This window comes from Chionomys nivalis, chromosome 19 (assembly GCF_950005125.1).
Source record: "Chionomys nivalis chromosome 19, mChiNiv1.1, whole genome shotgun sequence".
Classification (NCBI taxonomy): Eukaryota; Metazoa; Chordata; class Mammalia; order Rodentia; family Cricetidae; genus Chionomys; species Chionomys nivalis.
In genome coordinates, this window is record NC_080104.1 from 39,144,818 (window position 1) to 39,168,167 (window position 23,350).

A 23,350-nucleotide genomic window follows, 5' to 3' on the forward strand; every position below is an offset into this window, starting at 1 on the left:
TGGTTTGCATTAATAAGAGACCTGTTGAGAATTTGGAACAAATCTCCAGCAACTCTGGGATAAGGTTGTGTTTACAAAAGAAGCTCCACCTGACAACCCTTGTGCAGTGTTCCTTCTGCTCACTATGTTTGTCACTCAGGCAACAATAGCCAATCAGAGCCTTCGCCCGTCCTGCCACTCAGATGGGAGGGTTCTTCCGGTTTCCAGGCTCGGGTGATCTCTCCTGCAATTCAGAAGTTGGGCCATATTCTGCTGCACTGTGGGCTCCATGTGCAGAGAGCATGGCTGAGCTCTGCAGCCAGGCTATGGTGAGATATGGGCAGCTGTCCTCGGAGAAGGAAAAGTGGCAGGCTGTGGTGAGTGACACGACACTATCCCCAGGCTGGGTAGAGCGGCTGGCTGAAATGCAGGAACCCATGTGTTGAGTCCTCTTTTGTGTGGCTGGGAGCTAGTGGGTACTTGCTGAGTTCGGCATGTTTCTGCTCGGTTCTCCATGGTTTCTGTGTGAGCCTTGTAATTCCCTGCGCTAAAACAGCAGTCTCTGAACAATTTAACTCTGCTGTCTGCATTGCAAGGAGCACTGGGAGTGGGATTGTGTTTAGAAAAGCCCTTCTTGTTGACTTTACTGTGCAATGCTGGTGCCTGTTTTGCTTGTATTGTTAACTATGGAATGGATATTTTTTAAAGTTAGAGAAGCCAGGTCTCTCTAGTCTCTTCCAGAATTTCTGCACTAGTAAAATTGAACAATTAGTTTTATGATCCATTTCTATTTTATTTGGCGGAGCTTTTAAATGATACCTCCTGTGTAGAGTAGCTTTCCACTGCTAAACTGATAAGGAAGATTAGAATTGTTGGTAATAGAATTGATTATATATAAGGATTTACCAAACATTAAAGAGACATTAGGTCACATAAAGTAAAATTTAGCTAAAGGAGTACGGCCTCTAATACCAGAAAGATAAGTAGTATGAAAACCATGCCTGATAGAGATTATTAAGGCAAAATGTAAATATCACCATAGAGCTTTCATCTAGCAACTGATGGAGGTAGAGTCAGAGACCAACATCAGAGCACTGGACTGAGCCCCCAATGTCCAGTTGAAGAATGGAAGGATTGAGAATATGAGCAAAGAGGTCAAGACCATGATGGTTTACCCTCTAAAACACCTTACCTGAGCTAATGGGAGCTCACTAATTCCAACTGAACTGGGAAAGAACAAACAGAAGACCAAACTAGTCTCCTTGAATGTTGTTGAGAGTTGCATGGCTAGGGCACACTGAGTGGCCACTGGCAGTGGCACCAGGACTTATCCCTACTTCATGTATTGGATTTTGGGGATCCTGTTGTCTTGGGATGTATACCTTGCACAGCCAATATTCAGTAGGGAAGGCCTTGGAACTTTCCACTAAGCAATATGCCTTACTCTGTATGAGGAGTAAAATGGGGTGGGGTGGGAATGTTTATCGAGGGAATGGGAGAAGGGGAGGGAGTAGAAACTTGGATTGGTATTTTTTTTAAATCTAATAAATTTTAAAAACAATAATATGTAAATGATTGTTCAACAGCATTAATCGGCCATTAGTCCACATTTGCATAAAAAAGGAAAAAAATCTGATTAAGTGGGCCAAAACCATCCTTTCTCCATACCAAAAAACAGGCTTCCAGTACACTGCTCAAGGGGCCGTTATATGGTCACAATCAGCATTAAGTTCCAGTGTGCCATAAAAAATATTAATTATTGAACCACTTCATGTTAAACTGATTTGAAAAGGAGTTTTGTGTCAAGGTCTTCAGTGTTCATTAAGATGGATTTGAACCCTGTTGTAGACATTGTCATGACATGCTAGTTCTCTTATTTCTCTGTTAAGTTTCTTTCTGGTTGACCTAATCATTGTGGAGAATGGGGTATTGAAATCTCCTACTATTAGCATGTGGGGTTTGATATGCCATTTAAGTTATAGTAATGTTTCTTTTACATATGTGGTTGCTCTTGAATTTGGTGCATAGATGTTTAAGCTTGAGACTTCATATTGATGGCTTGTTCCTGTTATGAGTATAAAGTGTCCTTCTTCATCTTATCTGATTGATACTAGGTTGAAGTCTATTTTGGTACATATTAGGGCAGTTACACCTACTTGTTTCTTAGGTTCATTTGATTTGAAAATCTCTTCCCAACTCTTTACTCTGAGGTAATGTCTATCTTTGAGGTTGCGGTGTGTTTCTTGTTTACAGCAGAAACATGCATCCTGTTTTATATACATTTTCATAGTCTGTGCCTTTTTATAGGTGAATTGAGTCCATTGATATTAAGAGATATTAATGACCAGTGATGGCTAATTTCTGTTATTTTTCAGTGGTAGTGTTTGTGTGTTTCTCTACTTTGAGGTTTGCTGGTGTGAAGATGTCTGTTGCCTGTATTTTTGATGGTGCAGTTAGCTTCCTTTGGAGTTTTCCTTGTAGTACTTTCTACAGGGCTGGATATGTGGATACATATTGTTTAAATCTGGTTCTGTCATTGACTATCTTGTTTTCTCCATCGATGGTAATTGAAAGCTTGGCTGGGCATAATATTCTGGGCTTGCTTCCAGGATCTCTTAGTGTTTGCAGCACATCTTTCCAGGAGGTTCTGGCTTTCATGTTTTCCATTGAGAAATTGTTTGTAATTCTGATAGCTCTGCCTTTATGTTGCTTGACTTTTCCTTTCCATGTCTTAATATTCTTTTTTTATTCTGTATGTTTTGTGTTTTGATTATTATGTTGCAAGGGGACTTTTTTTGGTCGTCTATTTGTTATTCTGTGAGCTTCTTTTACCTTCATAGAGATATCCTTCTTTAGATTAGGGAACTTTTCTCTATGATTTTGTTGAATATATTTTCTGTACCTTTGAGCTGGAGTTCTTCTCCTTCTATCCCTATTATTCTTAGGTTTGGTCTTTTCATGGTGTCCCAGATTTCCGCCATGTTTTGTGTTAAGAATTTTTTGGATATAATGTTTCCTTTGATCGATGAATCTATTTCCTCCACAGTATCTTCAACACCTGGAATTCTCCCATCCATCTCTTGAATTCTCTTGGTTATGCTTTTCTCTGTATTTCCTATTCATTTATCCAGATTATTCATATTCAAAATTCCCTTGGTTTGTGTTTTCTTTATTGCTTCTATTTAAGTCCTCAAGTCTTGAACTGTTTGAACTGTTTGCTTCTCCTGTTTGATTTTTTTTTCTTGGTTTTCTTTGACAGATTTATTGATTTCTTCCAATTTTTGTTTGTCTTTTCCTCCTTTTCTTTAAGGGAATTTTTCACTTCCTCTTTAAATGCCTCAATTATCCTCATAAAATTATGTTTTAAATCATTTTCTTCTCTTCCTTCTGGTTTAGGATGATCAGGTCTTCCCATTATATGACCACTGGGTTCTGGTGTTACCATATGGCATTTTAGGTTGTTGGATGAATTCTTGCATTGGCTCCTACCCATCTGTTCCTCCAATTGTTGCCAGCAGTTTCTTTGCCTCTTGGTCCAACCCTTGCAGTGTCTTTGGGAATTGTTCTTGGTCTGCTCTGTACTGTCACTGTCTGTCTCAGGGAGCCACTGAGGTATCTCTTGGCCAGCTCTCTTGGTCTGCTTTTTTGGTCCACTCTCTGAAGTCACAGCCTGTGCTTCAGGGTTCCTCTCTTGGTCCTCACTGTGAATTTGCAGCCTGTGTTTCAGAGCTCCATTGAGATTGTTAACTACCAAAATATTATACAGTACTTCAAAGTACTGAACTGGTGAAAACAGGTCTTCTGGGTGTTTCATGGTCATTCCTGGAGGCTATTCTAATGTGTTTAGAGGGACGAAAACAGAGAATATTTCTCCCCTCCCCTAAAAGATCAATAAGGTCTAAGTCCCTGGGGCAATTGATCACTTGCTATCTTGTCAAGGAGGCCATAAAGACCCTCTTCATGAATGTGCAACATTGTGCAGTCAACAAATATGAGGGGTAATGTGGAAAAGAAGTTTCTTCAAGGCTTCAGAGGAACACACTGTACATAAAGCAAAGCCTTTGGCTTATCCTCAACATTGTTAGACAACTGCTTAAAGAAAGGCTAGAAGGTCTGACATTCACGTCATACCCAGTGTCCCCTGAAGACTAGTTGCTCAATTGACCTTGAGAGGCACCATGTGTGAAGGGCACCATGCTGACATCTGACTTATGAAACAGCCATGAAAGTGTATGAAAGCTGATCGTGGGTTCCTCACTCTGGACCCAAATTATAGATGTCATAGAAAAGTATCTAAGAGAAGGGGGGTACTGTGAATCCATAAGGAAAATCTTATGGACTTTGGACATTGCAGATCTTTTGAGACACCAGTAAAGGAATTCTTTTCCTGTCAATATCTGAGAATTTCCACTTATGAGAGGCCCTCTAGAATGGTATCCCAGTACTGCCACCAGATTCATCAAATTCAGCTGTCTGTAAGCCATATAGAGCATCAACCCAAGACCACAATAGCAGTTAGGGTTAGCTCTTCAGAGGGAGGTGGGATAGGAACTGGAGGTAGAAATGAGTGAGGCAGTTTAGGGTTCGAAGACCAAAAAGAATAAAACTGGTTGCTTTCTTGTCTAAAATCAAGATATGTCACTGGGACTCTGAGCAGTTTCGTCCTTGGTAGAGGCCAAAGATGACATAACTGTTTTAAGATGACATAACTGTTTTGGGAGCTCTGATCTTTGAAGTTAAGTGTTTATAGGGGCCTTAGGAAGCAGAAAATTTAAAGATCTGCTAAGAGAAAAAGTCCCTTTGTCAAGAGAATAGAATCTCTGTCCTAGATGCAGACCTAATATTTCAATGAGGAAACGTTAGTCTCCTGCCCACAAACTTGACTTTGGACCCCAACAAATGACCACCTAGAGCATTTTGCATCACATATAATTGATTAACTGATTGAACGTTGGCAATCCCAAATGCAAAAAATACTGGTAAATCTGCATGCTTCCAACTGCGCTCCCCTTTCCGTACTCTGATCATAACACTTGTGCGGACAATGAATTTCCTTTCTTACAGAAGTGTCTCTGCATTGTCACTTCCCAGTAAAAGCCTGGCCTGATTAGGACACTCGATCTCCTGTCTCATTTTCCTTGGCACTGACCAGTCAAGGCTAAGCCTGGAATGACTGACATTCTTGTGCTTGGAGGTAGGAAAGTGATGGTGGGAATGATGCAAATATAATTCCAAAAGTCCCAGGAAAAATTTGTAACAGGCTCCCATGGCCATGTGGTGCACAGACTGAGGATTTGAATTAGAGCACACCACAGAGCACTCACACCTTTTCTCTCCAACTGTATTTCTTCAGCCAGGAAAACCACAGCCCTGTTAGACAGGGCCACACGATTTTACCCAGATCTTCTATTTTGGGTGAACTAGTGTAACTACTGTAATTTAGTTTTACAATAAGTTCTGTTCTTTATCTAGATTCTTGATTGCGTGGTCTGTGGCGAGTCAGGACATTTATGGATCATCTGAGATTGATGATCTCATCGCTCATAGCTGAAATCAACTACTGACAAAACACGAAGCTTTTACCCTCTTTCCTACTCCTCTGCTTCTGCACGGTCACTACACCTCCTTTAAAGTGGTCAGTGAACTCAATTATTTTATAGATCCCTGTTCATTTTTAAGTTCCCAGTGAAAAACAGAGAAATTGGAGGATACTCATTCCCCTGTAACTTCTTCCTTGATGGAGGAGGGTCATCTGTCTATATGTTACTTTCATTGGTTAATAAAGAAACTGCCTTGGCTTTTGATAGGACAGCAGCTTAGATAGATGGAGTAGACAGAACAGAATGCTGGGAGGAAGAAGGCAGTGAGGCAGACGCTATAGCTCTCCTCTCCAAGATGGACGCAGGTTAAGATCCTTCCTAGTAAGCCACCACCTCGTGGTGCTACACAGATTATTAGAAATGGGTTAATCAAGATGTGAGAATTAGCCAATAAGAGGATAAAACTAATGGGCCAGGCAGTGTTTAAAAGAATACAGTTTCCGTGTAATTATTTCGGGTGTAAAGCTAGCCGGGTGACGGGATGCAGCCCGCCGCTCCTATTTCTACACTTTCTTCTCTGTGTCCAATTAAGACCCAGTCTGGAATGACTGACACACATGTCTTCATTGCACTTCGAAGCAGAGACAAGATTGGTGCTGAAAGTAATTCTCAGTTACACAGTTTGAGTCAAGCATAGGTTACATGTGACATTGACATTGCTCAAAATAGAAAGCAAACCATTGGGGAACAGAAACAAATAGTGATTCGAGCAGAGTTTTTTGTATAGAATAATAAATTTAAAAGTAATATCAATTTTTAACTTTTTAAAATGATAAAAGAAAATGGGAAAACTCTTAACAACACTGACTTTGAAAAAATAGGAAGCCATGCAAATTTCAAGATGTCATTGTTTATTTACCACTGAGTATTACTCCATTGTACAAATATGCCACATTTTCTTTCAATAATCATCATGAGTAAGGTAACCCAGACCCAGATAGACACTGTATATACTCACTCATAAATGGGTATTAGACATAAACCAATGGATAACCATCCTATACACCACAGTCCCAGAGATGTCAGATAACAAGAAGAACCCAGAAAGAAATATACATGGTTCCTTCTGGGAAGGAGACACACACAAGATCTCCTGAGAAAATTGGGAGTTGGGGGGGGGGGATAAGGTAGAGGGAGTGCAAGGGGAGGTGAGAAGAGGAAGAAGGAGATCATGAGGGAACAGGATGCTCAAAGGGGGGGAAGAACAGAGAGGGAGAGAAAGGAAAGTAGTATCTAGACTGAGGGAGTTGTTGAAGGGCCTGAGGGAAACACAGCTCTTGGGAACTCCTAGGAATCCAAAAGCAGCCCCATCTAAAACCCTAAGCAACAGTGGAGGAGATGCCTAAATTGGTTTTTCCCTGTAATCAAATTAATGACTTCCTGAATTTTTATCATAGAATGTTTATCCAGCAACTCATGGAAGCAGATAGAGATCTATAGCAAAGTGCTGGGCCAGACTACTGGAGACCAGCCCAAGAGAGGGAGGAGTGATGAGTAAAGTGGTCAAGATCACATTGGTAATATCCACAGAAGCAGTTGAGCAGAGCTAGTGAGAGCTCACTGCCTCTGGACTGATACTTGGGGAATCTACATAGGACCAAACTAGGCCCACTAAAGCTTGGACTTTCTCTGGGACCAGTGTCAGTGTGACAAAGACTTGTCCCTAGTGCCTGATCTGGCCTCTGGGAGCACATTCTCTTTGAAGGGATACATTGCTCAGCCTAGAAATAGGACAGAGTCCTTCGGTCTTGGCTTGAACTGTCAGATTTTGTAGACTCCCCATGGGGAAGCTGAACCAGTTCTGGGAAGTGGATGAGGGTGAGGTGAGTGGAAGCGTGGGATGGCAAGAGGGGAGGGAGGGAGATTGGGGTAGCTATGGAAAGTGAGAAAAGATTTTACTTAAAGTATCATAATAAAAGACAAACCTTTATCCAACCTAACCAAAAGGCAGAGAGAGCATATCCACATTAACAAAATCAGAAATAGAATCTTTTCAGTATTTTTTTACACTTCCTCAAAGAATACTTTAATATGAAAAGGTTTTAAACAATTTTTCACTAAAACCGTATTCTTATAGAAAAAGTACCATAAAATAAAAAAAAATCACACTGACTATATTTATAAGGTATCTGTATAGTATATTCTCTCATGATTTTGAAGACTTCTTATACATACATAGGCTTTTCAACATTAGTCACATTCATAAGGTTTCTTTCCGGTGTGTGTTCCTTTATTTTTGGAGATTAATATGAATTGCAAATGTATTACTTCACTTATTTTATTCATAGGGTTTCTTTCTGCTATGTCTTCTTTTATGCCTTAGAGGTCTACTGTGATATAGAAAGGCTTTATCACATTGATTACAGTGATAATTTTTCTCTCCCCCATAGGGGTACTTCTATGTATTTGGAGAAGACTCTGATGTGAAAAGGCTTTACCACACTGATTACCTTCATAAGGGTTTCTCTCCAGTGTGTGTTCTTTCATGAGTTAGAACATTATGAGGATATACAAAAGCTCTATCACAATAATTACATTCATTTCTAAGGTTTCTCTCCAGTATGTGTTCTTTTATGCCTCTGAAGATTACTGGAATGTACAAAGGCTTTACCACACTGATTACATTCATGGGGTTTCTCTCCAGTATGTGTTCTTTCATGACTTAGAACGTAACTAGGATATGCAAAAGCTTTACCACACTGCTTACATTTGTAAGGCTTCTCTCCAGTGTGTGTTCTTTTATGTATTTGAAGGTCACTGGAAGATGTAAAAGCTTTACCACACTGATGACATTTGTAGGGTTTCTCTCCAGTGTGTGTTCTTGCATGCCTGTAAAAATGACTGGAATGTATAAAAGCTTTACCACACTGATTACATTTGTAGGATTTCTCTCCAGTATGTGTTCTTTTATGCTTCCGAAGATCACTGGGAAACATAAAAGTTTTAGCACATTGATTACATTTGTTGGGTTTCTCTCCAGTGTGTATTCTTTTATGAATTTTAACATAATGAGGATATGCAAAAGCTTTATCACACTGGTTACATTTGTAAGGTTTCTCTCCTGTATGTGTTCTTTTATGCATTTGAAGAAGACTGGGAAATGTAAAAGCTTTAGCACACTGATTACATTTGCAGGGCTTCTCTCCGGTATGTGCTCTTTTATATAGCCGCAGTCGACTATGATATGCAGTGGGTTCATCATCTTGAATAGCTTCACAGGGCTTCTCTTCCATGTGAATTCTCTCATGCCGTTCAAGACGACTGTATGTGAAAAGGAATGAACACATTAACTACATTCAGAAGGTTACTTGGCACAAGTAAACGTTTTACCACATTCATTACACTGGTAAATCTTTACATCGGTATAAATTAATTTTACAGTTTGGTCTAATTTTATTAAGTGTACAATGTTCCTCCTGCCTGTTCACTTCAGTACAGAGTGCACCAGATCTCCTTACAATTGGTTGTAAGCCACCATGTGGTTGCTGGAAATGGAATGCAGGACTTCAGGAAGAACAACCAGTGCTCTTAGCTTCTGAGCCTCAACATTTTAAAGAGAATTCAGAAGTTAAGGTTTTATCACTTTGTTTAAACTCATGGTTTATATTTTATTAAGGGTTGTTTTGCATCTTTGAAGATGCCTTTCATGGTAAGCTTTTATTACATGGTTCGTATTCAGAGCATCTTTTTTCTATATGAGATTTTTCACATATGTGAAGAGCACTGGAAAAACTCAGAGCATTAACACACTTATTATATTCATATATTTTCCAAGAATGTGAGTCTCATACTACATTTGCAAAGTGAGTCATGACAAACAGAAGGGTTTACAAATCCCTAGTACTTGTAAGCATTTCTGAATTGTCAGTTTGTTAATGTATTCTCTATGAAGCTGGACTTGATGATTGTGGTTCAAGGTTATAAGTAATTGATTTTCCAGCTTCTGCAAAAACTGTCCCTTGACTATCTACCTACCTCAATATACTTAGCATACTCATCGCCAGTATTTAGAATACTAGCTCTCCTGTGGACGGTTTGCTTAGTAGCAGGTTTTGGACACATACTTATCACCTGTTAAAGTGTACCCCTATTACAATTAGAGTGGTACCAAACTACACAGACTGGCAGTTCTACAGCACAGCTCTCACTCGGCTGTGACTCAGATGGTGATAACTGTTAAGGCACTGCTTCCTTGTCTTCTTATTTAATGCCTTGCAAACACAAATTTCCTACCTGGCAATAAGTTATATAGCTCTTGGAGAATTTAATAATCATCAATACAGTTTAAAGTTGTGGTTTTTTATATTGTTACTTTCATTTCAAACATCCAGGAAACATTAATATTTTTTCAAATGCATAGGTATATAATCTTGCATATGTAAATTACCTTCCACGTCTTCTAGAACTTTGAGAATACTCTTCAATATCATGACCTTCCCAATTGTATCCTAAAAATAATACCAGAAAGTATATATTATTGGAAAATGAGAAAAATTAAGGTATTTATCTTTAATGAACCTTAGCACCATAAATGATTTATTCACCACACTCTTCGTATTTATCAATCCAAATTATAAAAGACCCTTAATAACCAGGAAACACTTGTGGCCTTATGTTAAAATGTGAGATAATATCACCATCTTACCAATAGCAGTGAGGTTCCTAAAGGTCTCCAGCATCACATCCTTGTAGAGATTCTTCTGGGAAGGGTCCAGCAAAGCCCACTCTTCCGGGGTGAATTTAATATGCACATCATCATAGGTCACTGCATTCTAATATATCCCATACATGTGGAAAACAAAGGTATGATACCAACAACATTATAAATGTATACGTCTTTGGCAGTATAGTCATATAATTCTGGTGCTTTTCACATTTGTTTTATGACAGGGACATTATAATGCCATCACCGCATCACTACAGAAGGAAGCTGAATAGGAGGCTCACCCCTGTTGTTTCTGCAACCTTTGAATGAGATATGCCTTGCAAGAGAAATGCAGTGCTCAGTAAATGTCAGAGAATTTGTATGTCCTATTACTAACAAAAACAAGCAACAAAAAATAATACGCATGCTGGGTGCACTGACTCATGCATTTAATTCCAAAACTTAGAAGGCAAAAGCTGATGTACCTATTTTTTTATTTGTTAGAGTGATTTATCTCAAGGGAAACAAGGTCAAAATGTATATTTTTGGCAAACACAGATGCCTGTAACAGTACTGAAATGCAATCACAGACCAAGAATGCATGACTTCAAATTCTGCATCTTTTTTGTATACAAAAATGATAAAACCACAGAGATTCACCCTAATTTTGGGTCTGTGTTGTAATAAACCCTGCCGTACTTGGAACCGAGTTACAGCAGATTCAGTATGAAGTTGGTTACATGAGATCGGAATCTTTTTCTCTTCCTAGCATAGAGTGAAGGCTTAGCTGGATAGAGTCCTTCCTAGGCATCCAATGCTGAGCCTTCACTTTAATGGCGCTGAACACCTTGAAATTTACAACCTCCATATCACCATACGACGGCCCTCTGACACAATTTAGTGCTAATTTTCTCTGCAAAACAGACTTTTCATTACTTTCTACCACACAAGTTTCATTTTCACTAGACACCTGAATGAGTCTTCAGTAATGCCATCTAATAGAGTCAATATTCCATCTAAAAAAGCATCCCCTTATTTTTAAATCCTTCTTTACTTGGTATCTTGGTGCCATCTCAGGAACCATGTGACTTCTTCAGGGGACAAGGCCTGAGAATACCATGAGCAGATTCTACCTGTTGCAAGGCCTTGAAGTATGGAGGTTCAAAAATGTGAGCCCATTTCCACCTTGCCTGAAGGTCAGAGATTTTTTTCAGGTCAGAGTGTTGAGACGTCTTTCCATTCCTTCAAAGTTATAGTCTGTTTCTACCTCAAACAAAGGTCCCATAGATTTAGATCTGAGAGTTCTGTTCTTTCAAGGTTATTGTCAACAGGAGTGGCTAATATCCCGATTTTGTATTTCAGATGTAGAGAAAAAGATCTGTTTCTGCCTGAAAAAAAAACCCTAAGGATCCAACTTAGTTCCTAGTCATTTTGGGAGATAACTATGGGTTCCATTTTGGTCTAGGGTGTGAGCTCTACCTGTCTTGTTATTAGACGGAATGTTTAACTAAGAATGTAGCCTGCAACTTTCAACTGGTCTGTTCATTTCCTAGTATTATGTTAATGCAGTTTTTTTATCTTACTCCTGCCTTCTCTGGTCTGGAGTATTTTAAGCAAATGGAAATTAAGTACAGGCAATTTCAGTAATCACTACTCGCTCCAGTAACCCTACCCTGGTAAATGGTAACAAAATGGTAATTTGTTGAAACTGGTCTCTATCACTGGAGAACTGGGCCCATTGTGGTAAAGTCTATGGATAGTTCCCTGCATAACTCTGGCCATGACCCCAGGAGCACGGATGCTACCTGCTCTCCTTGCTTTCATTACACAACCCGTATTGCTGGCTGCCCCTAATTTCACTTCCTCACAGCTACAGATGAAATCGCTGTTTGAAAAAGAAAACTTTCTCCTGATGACTCTCCTCTGGGTGAGCCAGAGGAGAGTTTTGAAAAATATACAGTGGTCCTCGTTCAGTATGTTAAGGCTTTGATATTTCTTTCAAGTGTGACCATGAATTGAGACTTCTGAAGAAGAGAAAGGTGCTTTTCAAGACACCTTATGAAACGCCTGAAAGAGTCACAGTATTTCCTGACATTACAAATTCACCTAAACGTTCTGGAGAGAATGATTTTAACCACAAGAGTCTAGGAGAAACGCTAGTGTTTAATGACATCAGGAGTTAATGGGAACAGTCTATGAACAGGAAATTTAGTAGATCTCACAAATCCAGTATGCCCTCATTTCTATCTAATAGCTGTGCCAATACTGTAGGAAGTTAAGAGGAAGGGGACATGAGCACAAGGTCTAAATAGTACCAACTATGGAGAGTAAGCTTTAAAGTTATGATACTTACAGGATGATTGAAAAAAAACTGATATATCCAATCAGAGATAGACTAGTTCAGAATTTAGAATGAATCGATCCAGCTTTGGCTGGTGCATTGATGGTGAGAACTCAGACCCATATATATACATATACATACACACACATATACATACAGAGAGAGAGAAAAACCTGTATCACTCTGCATGACAGTGTAAAAACAAACACAGCCTGTAATCACAAATGCTGGTCAGACACACCGTTCTATTAATAAGTGTGCCTAGTTAGAAAACTTCCTTTGTCACTTGCAACACTGTTTATGCTTCTAACATTGGAGCTCTGAATCGACTAGGTAATGGTTACCTGTGGGAAAGTTGGAGGCAGAAGGGGAAACAGGTAAGGGAACAAACTGGTAATAATAGTAACCATGGTTAGAAACATGAGGGAACAAATTTGATTGTAAAACTGTTTATGAAATCCAGTGAGACTGTACAAAAAAGGGGGGCAGACTATGCAGGGCCACTTGTTTGAAACAGCTCATAGTTTCTTTGCTGACCAATTCATTAGACCTGTCTGGAAGGATACTTCCAGCGAGGCCAAAATATCACACAAATGACCTCTGGCTTAATGTATCGTGGATTCTGTTTCTCACAGATACCCTGTATCCTGGACCTCCACTATCTGCCATTACTCTCAATACTCCCGTCTTTAGGTCCTACATAAACAGCTGATTGAGCTCTGTGTTTTCTTCCTGAGGCTTTTACCATCGAAAATCCTGATATCTCCATGTTTCTCCAAAAGATAACATTCCCAGGATCTGCTCAGCAACAAAATCCCTTTCTGTTTACCCTTTTTGTTCTTCTACCTTGCTTCTCTGCTGCTGTTATTAAATTGTCTAGCAGAAAGCATCTCAGGTAAGGAATGGGTTTATTTGGCTGATTCTGTTAAATCACAATCCGAGACTCTGGGAGATCAGCATGAGAATGTAAAATCCATAGGGAAACTTTGTATACAGTTTTTTTTTTCTTTGCTATTCCTTGCTTACTGTCTCTGGTTCAGCTAGCTCTCTTGTTCAGTATAGGCCACCTTACTAGGGATATTGCCACCCGCGGTGGAAGTTTTCACACATCTGTCATCAATCAACAGTCACTCACAGAGATAGAAGCCAGCCACTGTGATGGTGGTCCAGCCTCAATTGATGTTTCCTCAGATCTGTAGTGATGTTTTTATTGTAACAAATAAAACGTGCCTGGTGTTCAGAGTGCAGATCTAAGATACATGTGGCCAGTCACTGGCGGCAGATACTTTACTCTCAGGATGCAGAGGAGAGATGGATCTCTGTTAGTTCAATGCCAGCCTGGCTACACAAAATTGGTCCTGCCTTAAAAAAAAAGAGAGAGAGAGAGAGCTTGCAAAAGGGAGATTCTAGTCCCTGGGTCACATGCCTTTAATCCCAGCACTAGGGAAGTGAAGACAGAAGTGTTATGGCTGGGCAAATAGAGGAATAGAAAGGAGGGAGGGCACAAGAGATGGATGCATTCTGAGGCAGTAAGTCTGTGGATGCAGTCTGAGGACAGGATCGCCTTTCCCGTCTGAGCACTGGTAGAGGTAAAAAATCTCTCTAGTAGGCCGGGCGGTGGTGGCGCACGCCTTTAATCCCAGCACTTGGGAGGCAGAGGCAGGCGGATCTCTAAGTTCGAGGCCAGCCTGGTCTACAAAGGGAGTTCCAGGGCAGGCTCCAAAGCTACAGAGAAACCCTGTCTCGAAAAACCAAAAAAAAAAAAAAATCTCTCTAGTGGCTGGCTCTTCTGCTTCTCTGATCCTTCAGTTTCGCCCACTAATAGCTCTCTCTGAATTTTTACTATTAAGATCAATTAGAATTCATGCTACAAGGTTGTTTACATCAGAGTGCGAAAAAGAAAACTAATTCAAAACAAAGGAAAGATAACAGAATTTTTAAATAGACATTGTATAGCTTGTATTATACAACCAAAACAACTTGTTCTCCATAGTAGACACTCCGGAAAAGATGGTGTCAGATCTCCCAGATCTGGAGAAACAGGAAGATATAAGAGAACTAGATGGCAGGAAATAATCAAAGTAAGATCTGAATTCAACAAAATAGAAACAAAGAAAACAATAAAAAGAATCAATGAGACAAAGAGCTTGTTCTTCTAGAAAATCAACAAAATAGACAAACCTTTATCCAAACTGACCAAAAGACAGAGAAAAGATTATCCAAATTAACAAAATCAGAAATGAAGAGGGGGACATAACAACAGACACAGAGGAAATACTATATATCAAGATGACAGACTTCCTTAAAAGGAAATAAATAAATCCCTCAAATTCAGAAAAACAGAATTGCAGGAAATCAATACATCATTCAAAGAAATCAGGAAAACAAAAAAAAATGAGAAAACTAATAAACCACCAAAATAAAGTCAAGAAAAAACTAAAGACTTAATGTCTCTTTAAGATTTGGTAAGTGCTTATACCATCATTACTAGTACCACCAATTCTACTCTTCTACATAGCTTTAGCAGTGGAACACTACTCTACACAGAAGCTATCATTTAAAAGCTCCACAAAATAAATTCCAGTTGGGTCCTAAACTAAATGTTACAATTGACAAGCGCAGAACATCTGGAAGATACTAGAGAGACCACACTTCTCAGAGTTTGGCAAATCTACCTTCCACAGTGACAATGCAAGCACTTACAGGCACAAAGATTTTACAGAAACATCAGCAAGGCGGACATTTCCAAATATGACCCCCCTCCAAATTCTCTTCACAGATGCAGCCTGAAGAGTTACATTTTTCGGAGGCTGCTGCCTCAGCCCACGGAATGATAAGGATCATGGGCGAATCATGCAGGAACAGCAGAAACATGCCAAACTCCGCAACTGCTCACTACCTCCCACCCAGACAAGGGCGGACCCATCACACGGGCTCTAATGACTCAGCCGGCTCCACAGTTTGGCGATAGTGGCCCCTTGCTCACCATGGCCTGCCCGGATTCCTTGTTTGATGACAGATGCGCATAGCTCGCCATGGCCTGGCTGCACAGCTCAACCACGCTTTACCCAAAGGGAGCCCAAGATTCACCAAACAGCCGCAACTTCCAACTTCCTCAGGAAAGCAAACCAGCCCAAACCGGAAGAACAGTCCCATCTGATTGATGAGTCATCCAAAGCCTCCGATTGGCTAGTGATGGCTGAGTGACAGACAGGACATACTGAACTGAATGGATACGACAGAAAGATAGTCAGCTATAGCTTCCCTTCTAAGCACAGAAATATACCTTATTTGCTGGAAATTTTTGCCAAATTCAACAGCAATTCTCTTGTTAATGTAAACCAATGGACTTTGTTTTTTTAAAAAAGTAAATTCAGAAGGAGGCTACTCAGACATTCTTGCCCAAAGCAAACACAGGATAACTGAAGAATATAATGTTTAAAGTGGAATTGGGCTGTTAATCTCAGCATCTTGTCAGGAAAAATTGGGGTTCTCAGGACCTGAAGCTGCCCCTTCACGAAGGCACTGGATTCAGACCATTACCAGCTCTCCCAGGCATATTCCTGATTTCAGAGAATGATATGTTTCTTTCTCTGTATATCAGGGCCAAGGAGAAATGACACCAAGGTATAGGCAGGCTGCCAAATTTGGAGAGATCTAATTTCTCAAGATTTATCTGGAAATTCCTCAATTTTCATTTGAAATTTACCTGTGAAATACATTTCAAGATTATTTGTAGATGGTGTTTATTCAGACTCACATCCTTGGTAGCACTGCACTGTGAAACTTGATATAGAAGAGCAGAATTGAGGATATAAAGGATTTACCAATGGTTAGAAGATAGGGAGAGACACAAGGTAGAACTTAGCTGAGGAAGGACTGCTTCTCAATGACCCCAAAGGTACATAGTATGCCGAGAAGTCCTGGTTGAGAGTAGGAGCCTAGGGTGCAAATGTTTATTCACCTTTTGTGTATATTGTTATTGCTCACATTTCTGTGTCAAAAACAACAAACAGGATGCTTATCGGTGCAGACGTTAAGAGAAACACTATGTGGAAAGATCTTTCTATAGTAAGCTAGATCATCAGAATTGTATAAGGAATTTCTGAGTTTGTTGTACTGGATGTTGTACACATTAATTTCATCATGTTTTGCTATGTATTTTCTCTTTCTTTGTATTGCTGACATACACCCATTAAAATCCAAAAGCATAGCTATAGTAACAATGCTATGAATGATATGAAGACTGCCTTGTGTTTTTGCTAAGGTTTAGTTTAACACATTGTACCTAGGAAATAGTAATTTACTGCACTGTCTTACATACAGTTTCCAGTTAGCTTTCTTTATTTAATTGTTGCTGCTCAGCACTATCATGAGACAGTGAGTTGGTGCCATCCTGTGATCAGCTGTGCCTGCTTACCAAGAAAAACAACCACCACATTGCTGCCTGTTGATGTTCCATCATAAAGGAGGTATTATAAAAAGAAAGCAGTGCACAAAAGGATATTTTGGAAGAATATACAGATGGAAATATCTTTACTAAAGAAAGACTTACATATATTAAATGATAATTACTGGATGGCTCTAGAAACAAAAAGATTGGAAAATATTTGTAAATTATGAAGGCCTAAATTAATTGTTTTAGGTAAATAAAAGATGACATTTCGAGATGATTTATTCTACTAAGATTGGCAAGTTCAGATATCAAGTATTTTGAAAACAGGCTGAACTGCATGTCCCAACCATATTCCCAAATGGTTGTTTATAAGTGCTTGTTTTCATTTAAGGGAGCATATGATATAGAAATGAATACTTTGCACTGGTATGGACCTTGGTCTATTGATAGAAATTTAAGGTCCTTTTATTATACTGAATATATGTATTTCTGTTTTTCTTTAAAGTATGTTGTTTGTGCAACTCATTTAAAAATGTAATGTATAGCCGGGCAGTGGTGGCGCACGCCTTTAATCCCAGCACTTGGGAGGCAGAGGCAGGCAGATCTCTGTGAGTTCGAGACCAGCCTGGTCTACAAGAGCTAGTTCCAGGACAGGCTCCAAAACCACAGAGAAACCCTGTCTCGAAAAACCAAAAAAAAAAAAAAAAAAAAATGTAATGTATAGTTAAGAAATACAGATTAATAGATTGTCATCTGTAATAATCCAACATTGTTGTCATTTAGTTAGGTTTCTAGATGTTCAGAGATATATTTCAGATAGATAGGCAATCTCCAAAAACTTCAAAGAACTGTAGATTATTGCATTTAAATAACTTAGGATCCTGTTGACATGAGTCGTGATTGTTCCTGGCAACATTATCTATTTCTGAGAGAAGGTTGCACACCGAAGACACTCCACTTGGAGCTGTTTGCTTCTTGGCAAAATTGGCCTCTGGGAAAGGAACTGCCCAATTGACAAAATGCATGGGGTCCAGACTGGATAAGCAGGATACAAGCAAAAAGACTGAGCAAACTTGCCAAGACAGGGTAAGACAGTTTTTCAAATTTTCCTGCCTCTGAAAATGGTCTGTCAGTTACTAAAGGCCTTAGCCAAAGGTGGTTGCCCCAATGATGCAAATGAGACTTTGGGTGGTTGCCTAAGTAGTCAGTTATCTCTGTCATTTCTTATACATTTTAGAAGTTGCTTGATTGATCTTCCTGTTTACTCAAGTAATATTTTCCATCTCAGGTCTTTGAAGGGGTTGAAGTCCAGAAAGTCATAGTTACTTTCCTCTCTTGACTGAGTTAATCCATTTCCCAGCTAGTTTATTCTGCTCTATCTATAGGCCCAAATCAGCTTCTTTATTATCCGATTGTATGCACAGCTTACAAGGGAATCCCACATCAACTGTGGGTTTCCTAGGAGTTTCCCTAGTGCCTGGTTTCTCAATAATCCCACAATGCTACCCCAATTTTAAGGTCTCTCTCTCCTTGCTTCCCCACTCTGTCTTTACTCAATTCAATCTTACCAATCCCTCATGTTTTCCTCTATGTTCTGCTCCCCATCCCTTTATGCTTCCAATTTGCTGAAGAGATCTTGCCTACTTTTCCTTCCCGGGGGGTTCCATGTGTTTTTCTTTTACGGTTCCCTTAGTTTCCTGTCTTCTCTGGAGTTGAGAACTCTAGGCTGGTTAGCCTTTGCCTTGTGTCTAATATCCAGTTATGGGTGTGTACATACAATGTATGTCCTACTGAGCATGGGTTATCTAACTTAGAATGCATTTTTCTAGTTATATACACTTGCCTGTAACATGTCATTGTTCTTTACCACTTAGTAGCATTCCACTATGAAAATGTAGCATATTTTCTTCATCCATTCTTTGATTGATGAGCATATCAGTTGTTTCCAGGTTCTGGCTATTACAAATAATGTTGCTATGATCATAGTAGAGCAATTGTTCTTATGGCATGGGTCTTCATCCTTTGTGTATATATCCAAGACTGGTATTGCTAAGTCTTGAGGTCGATTGATTCCCAATTTTTTTTTTGAGAAAATGCTTTACTGCTTTCAAAAGTGGATGTAAATTTTGCATTGCCAGCAGCAATGGAGGAGGGTCCCCTTATTCCACATCTCCTCCACCATAAGCAGTCATTAGTGTTTTTGATCATAGCCATCTGACTGGTATAAGATAGTATCTCAGGGTTATTTTGATTTGCATTTCCCTGATGGCTAAGTACACTGAATAGTACCTTCAGTGCATTATTGCCATTTGAGATTCTTCTGTTGAGAATTCTCATTTAGAACTTTACCAATTTTATTAAACGATTATTTGATACTTTGGTAGTTTCTTGAGTTCTTTGTATATTTTTGGAGATCAGCCCTCTCTCCAGAGTGGAGTTGATGAAATTTATTTCCCATTCTGTAGGCTGCCTCTTTGTATTGTTGACTGTGTCCTTTGGCTTAAAGAAGCTTCTCACTTCCAGGAGCTGCCATTAATTAATTGTTGATCTCAGTGTCTTGCTACAGGTGTTATAACCAGGGAGTGTTCTCCTGTGCCAATGCATCAAAGCTACTTCCCTAATTTTCTTCTATCAGTTTCAGTGTAACTGGGTGTGTGTTAAGGTCTGTGATTTTTGGCAAAGAAGCTAAAAATATACAATGGAAAAAAAGAACATCTTCAGCAAATAGCACTTGCATACTGGATTTGAACTTATTTACAGAAAGTCAAATAGATCCATATCTATGTTCAAAATTCAAGTCCAAATGGATCAAACACCTCAACATTAATCCATGTGAATGGGAAGGCAGTCTGCTTGTTTGACGCCTGTAAAACTTCAGTTAGGAGACCTGAGTAATGGTGACTCCAGATAACATCCAGGTTGTCTTGATATCCTGAGATTTAATCAGAAGTCAGTTTAAGGCTGGGGCAATCAGGCATTTACAAAGAGCTATAGAGTGTGGAGGAACTGTTAGAGAGGGAGATTTGTGCAGGAGAGCCAAAGGAGCAAATGCCAGAGAGCAAAGCTTGCAGTGTGCCTGAGGACAAGATGGCTCCTACTGAACTCTCTGTATCCACTCAGCAGTGGTGGGTCAGCCTCCGTCCAGGTCTTCAGCTCTTTTCCATTTTGGGCAGCTACATGTAGCTCTCAGTGACAATACTCTGCAGGCTCCTGCTTTGTGATCCTGTCTTGGGAATTAAATCTTCACAGTCCCAAATTTGTCAATCCCTGAAAACTGCCTGCCAGGTAGGAATAAGTATATTCTAAAGCTATATTTATATTTCTCCCTTTGTTGAACAACTAGAGAAATCATAGACCCCATTGAAATTTGATCCTAAAAAGTAATTCCATGCTAGCTCGGGATTGAGTATAATAAAGGGTTATTTATTTAGGGGTAGACTCACAGATCACAGTCCTCTGCATGAATGGGAAACAGGAACGCAATCCAGCAGCTGGGAGAGAGTGAGTTCAGGTTGTATGTCAGAATTTATAGTATAAGAGACCACGCCCAAGTGGGCTGGTATCTTAAAGTCTACTGGCTAAAGGATTTCCTACATCACCTCCCCCTTTTGTTTAAATAAGAGAGTTCAAAATCTAATACAAAACTATGTACTAAAATAAAAAATATCAAGTGTAAAAATTGGAACTACAACCAGCATAATTAATATCAAGCGAGAAACATGGACTAAATGTTTCAATAATTATCCAATCCTAAAAAGTCTAAGTCTTGTATTATAAATAGATTGACCAAGTCATGAGATGAAAGCAATTACAACTACCTAGTTCAAGCCCATCAAAGACCTCAGAAGTGAAATAATATTACTTCAGTAAACGGAAAGTGCAATCAAGCAACTACCAAAATGTGCAATAAATGACAGAGACAACTGGCTACCTGGGCAATCACTCAAAGTCTCATTTGCAACATTGGAGCAATCAACTTTAGCTAAGGCCTAGGGTAATTGACAGACCATTTTCAGAGGCAGGAAATTTTTCAAAACTGTCTTAACCTGTCTTGGCAAGATTTGACAGACTTTTTCTTTGTATCCTGCTTGTCCTGTCCAGAGACTGTGCATTTTGTCAGTGGTCAAGGCATGGGCAGTTATTTGCCCAAAGGCCAATTTTGCAAAGAAGAAAACAAGCTCCAAGCGGAGTGCCTTTGGTGTTCAGCATTCTCTCGGGAATAGACCAGTGCTGCCAAGAGCAATTGTGTCTCATGTCAACAGAACTTTAAGTTACTTAAATGCCCTATGGTACAGTGCTTTGAAATGGTTGGAGATTACCTATCTATGCAGTATACAATCTCTATGTATCTAAAGATACTTTTTAGTATAACTAGAAGTATGGCAAACATGGATGGATGACTATTGCTTTATAATTGTCAATACCTATATAGCTTAAAGAGTAAGATTTCATATTAGAATATTAAACAATCCTTAAACAACTGTGCAAAAAGGGAAGACAATGACCTCAAAATGTAGGCCATGTATAATTGAACAGAGGAAGAAAAGTATAGTACAATATGATAAATCTGTCCTAAAATTGTATCAATATACAAAATGTCTTAAGCAGAGGTAGAAGGACACATGCATACAATATGACAAAATAACTATGTCTAGATGTTCAAATATTGTAAACAGATATAGGAGCTTATTCAATATAACAAATATAATTTGAATTTGTATCGATGTACAAGAAACTGCCTATAAATAATAGCACACAAGCATTCACCATATTACTCACTATTATTAGTGTGAGTAAGCTACACTAAGTTACCTATAATACCTTCCAAATTTCCTTTTATTTCTTTTTCTTTTCCTTCCTTCCTTCCTTCCTTCCTTCCTTTCTTTCTCTCTTTCTTTCTTTCTTTCTTTCTTTCTTTCTTTCTTTCTTTCTTTTTCTTTTTTGGTTTTTCGAGACAGGGTTTCTCTGTGGCTTTGGAGCCTGTCCTGGAACTAGCTCTTGTAGACCAGGCTGGCCTCGAACTCACAGAGATCTGCCTGCCTCTGTCTCCCGAGTGCTGGGATTAAAGGTGTGTGCCACCACCACCTAGCTTATTTCTTTTTCAAAGAGATTCCTGAGCCTATATAAATTCCACCCCAAGCCCCAACTCCATATCAGTTACAATCAAGCCCTAATTGATGTCCCTAACCCTGAGAATAAACTTTGTTGAGTGAGGGAACATCATCTTCTAGAATTATTTCCAGCTGCCATGGGGGCAATGTTCTTTCTATGGGATCCCATAAAAGTAAAATGGTGGTTAAGTTTCAAGATTTCTGTCTGGTATAATTGCAACTAGCCTCTTAGTATTCAATAGAGTTTTTCTGGGGTTCCTATTTGAAGAGTGGGAGAAGGTGCACCATTTCAGCTAACTAAGTGGGACCATCTTGAGCAGCTGCTACCCCAAACCAGTCTTATAGTAGTGTTATCAGAATTATGATGTCATATCAACCAGATGGAGTTGTTGTTGTGGGGGCTTCATTTTCTCCTCCTGGAAACTACAAAGATTACTGCAGGTAAATTCATTGTTTTTTTGTGGAAAAGTTAAACGTTATTTATATAGACATATATTCAATAAAAGGTGTGATAGAGACAAAAATAGGTATGGAGAAATGTAAATTTTTTTCCTATATTCTTTCTTCTTTAGTCCCATACCTTTATTTGCTTCAAGAACATCATACTTTTTGATTGGTGGTTCATTCATATTGACTTTTAATTTGATATAATGCTGGAAAAGAAAGTTCCTGGAAGCGGCTGGAGTGTAGATCGGGGATTGGGGACATTTCTAGCTTGTACAAGGCCTTCGAATCATTCCCAGAGCTCCTGCCAAAAGAAACGACAAGCAAACAAAACATGATTTGTTATTTGGAATAATGGCCTCTGTAAAGTTAGATTTTTACATGAGTTAGAATATCACTGTGAAGCCCTGGTTGTAAATGTAACCAGAGATTATATTACATAGTCGGGAACTGAGAGATCTTCCTGCCTCTGCCTCTGGGTACTGGGATTAAGCACAAGCACCACCATATTCAGCTTTATAACAGTTTTAAAATATTTAACAAACAGGGATGGCCAATGTGAAATGAGTTAATCAATTATATGTGATGTAAAAATGTGCAGGGTGGCCCTTTCTTGGGATCTACAGGCCAGGGTCCTTGGAAAGAGATTGACCTGTCCCCAAACCCTTCTCTTTGTAGACAGGACATTGTTTCAGATATATTGAGTGGGTCTCCATGGCCTCCTTGAACAAGACAACGAGTGATCATTGGCCCAGCGACTTAGAACTCACTGAAATTTTTTGGAAAGGGGTACAATTGTAATCACACACAGTTTTCATGAATTGAGCTCTTTTA

The 23,350-nt window shown here is 39.3% G+C and overlaps 1 protein-coding gene across 2 annotated transcripts in view; it reads left to right on the forward strand.

Moving 5' to 3' along the window:
- Positions 1-237: 237 nt before the first annotated feature.
- Positions 238-23,350, forward strand: part of LOC130862198 (sulfotransferase 1C1) — a 75,160-nt gene continuing 52,047 nt past the window's right edge. Inside the window, exon 1 of one of the 2 annotated variants that reach the window (XM_057751680.1) lies at positions 238-356. In XM_057751680.1, the coding sequence (XP_057607663.1) occupies positions 282-356 (75 nt within the window). In that variant the 5' untranslated portion in view covers positions 238-281. The remainder of the gene's footprint in view (positions 357-23,350) is intronic. The other variant, XM_057751681.1, reaches the window with a different exon arrangement.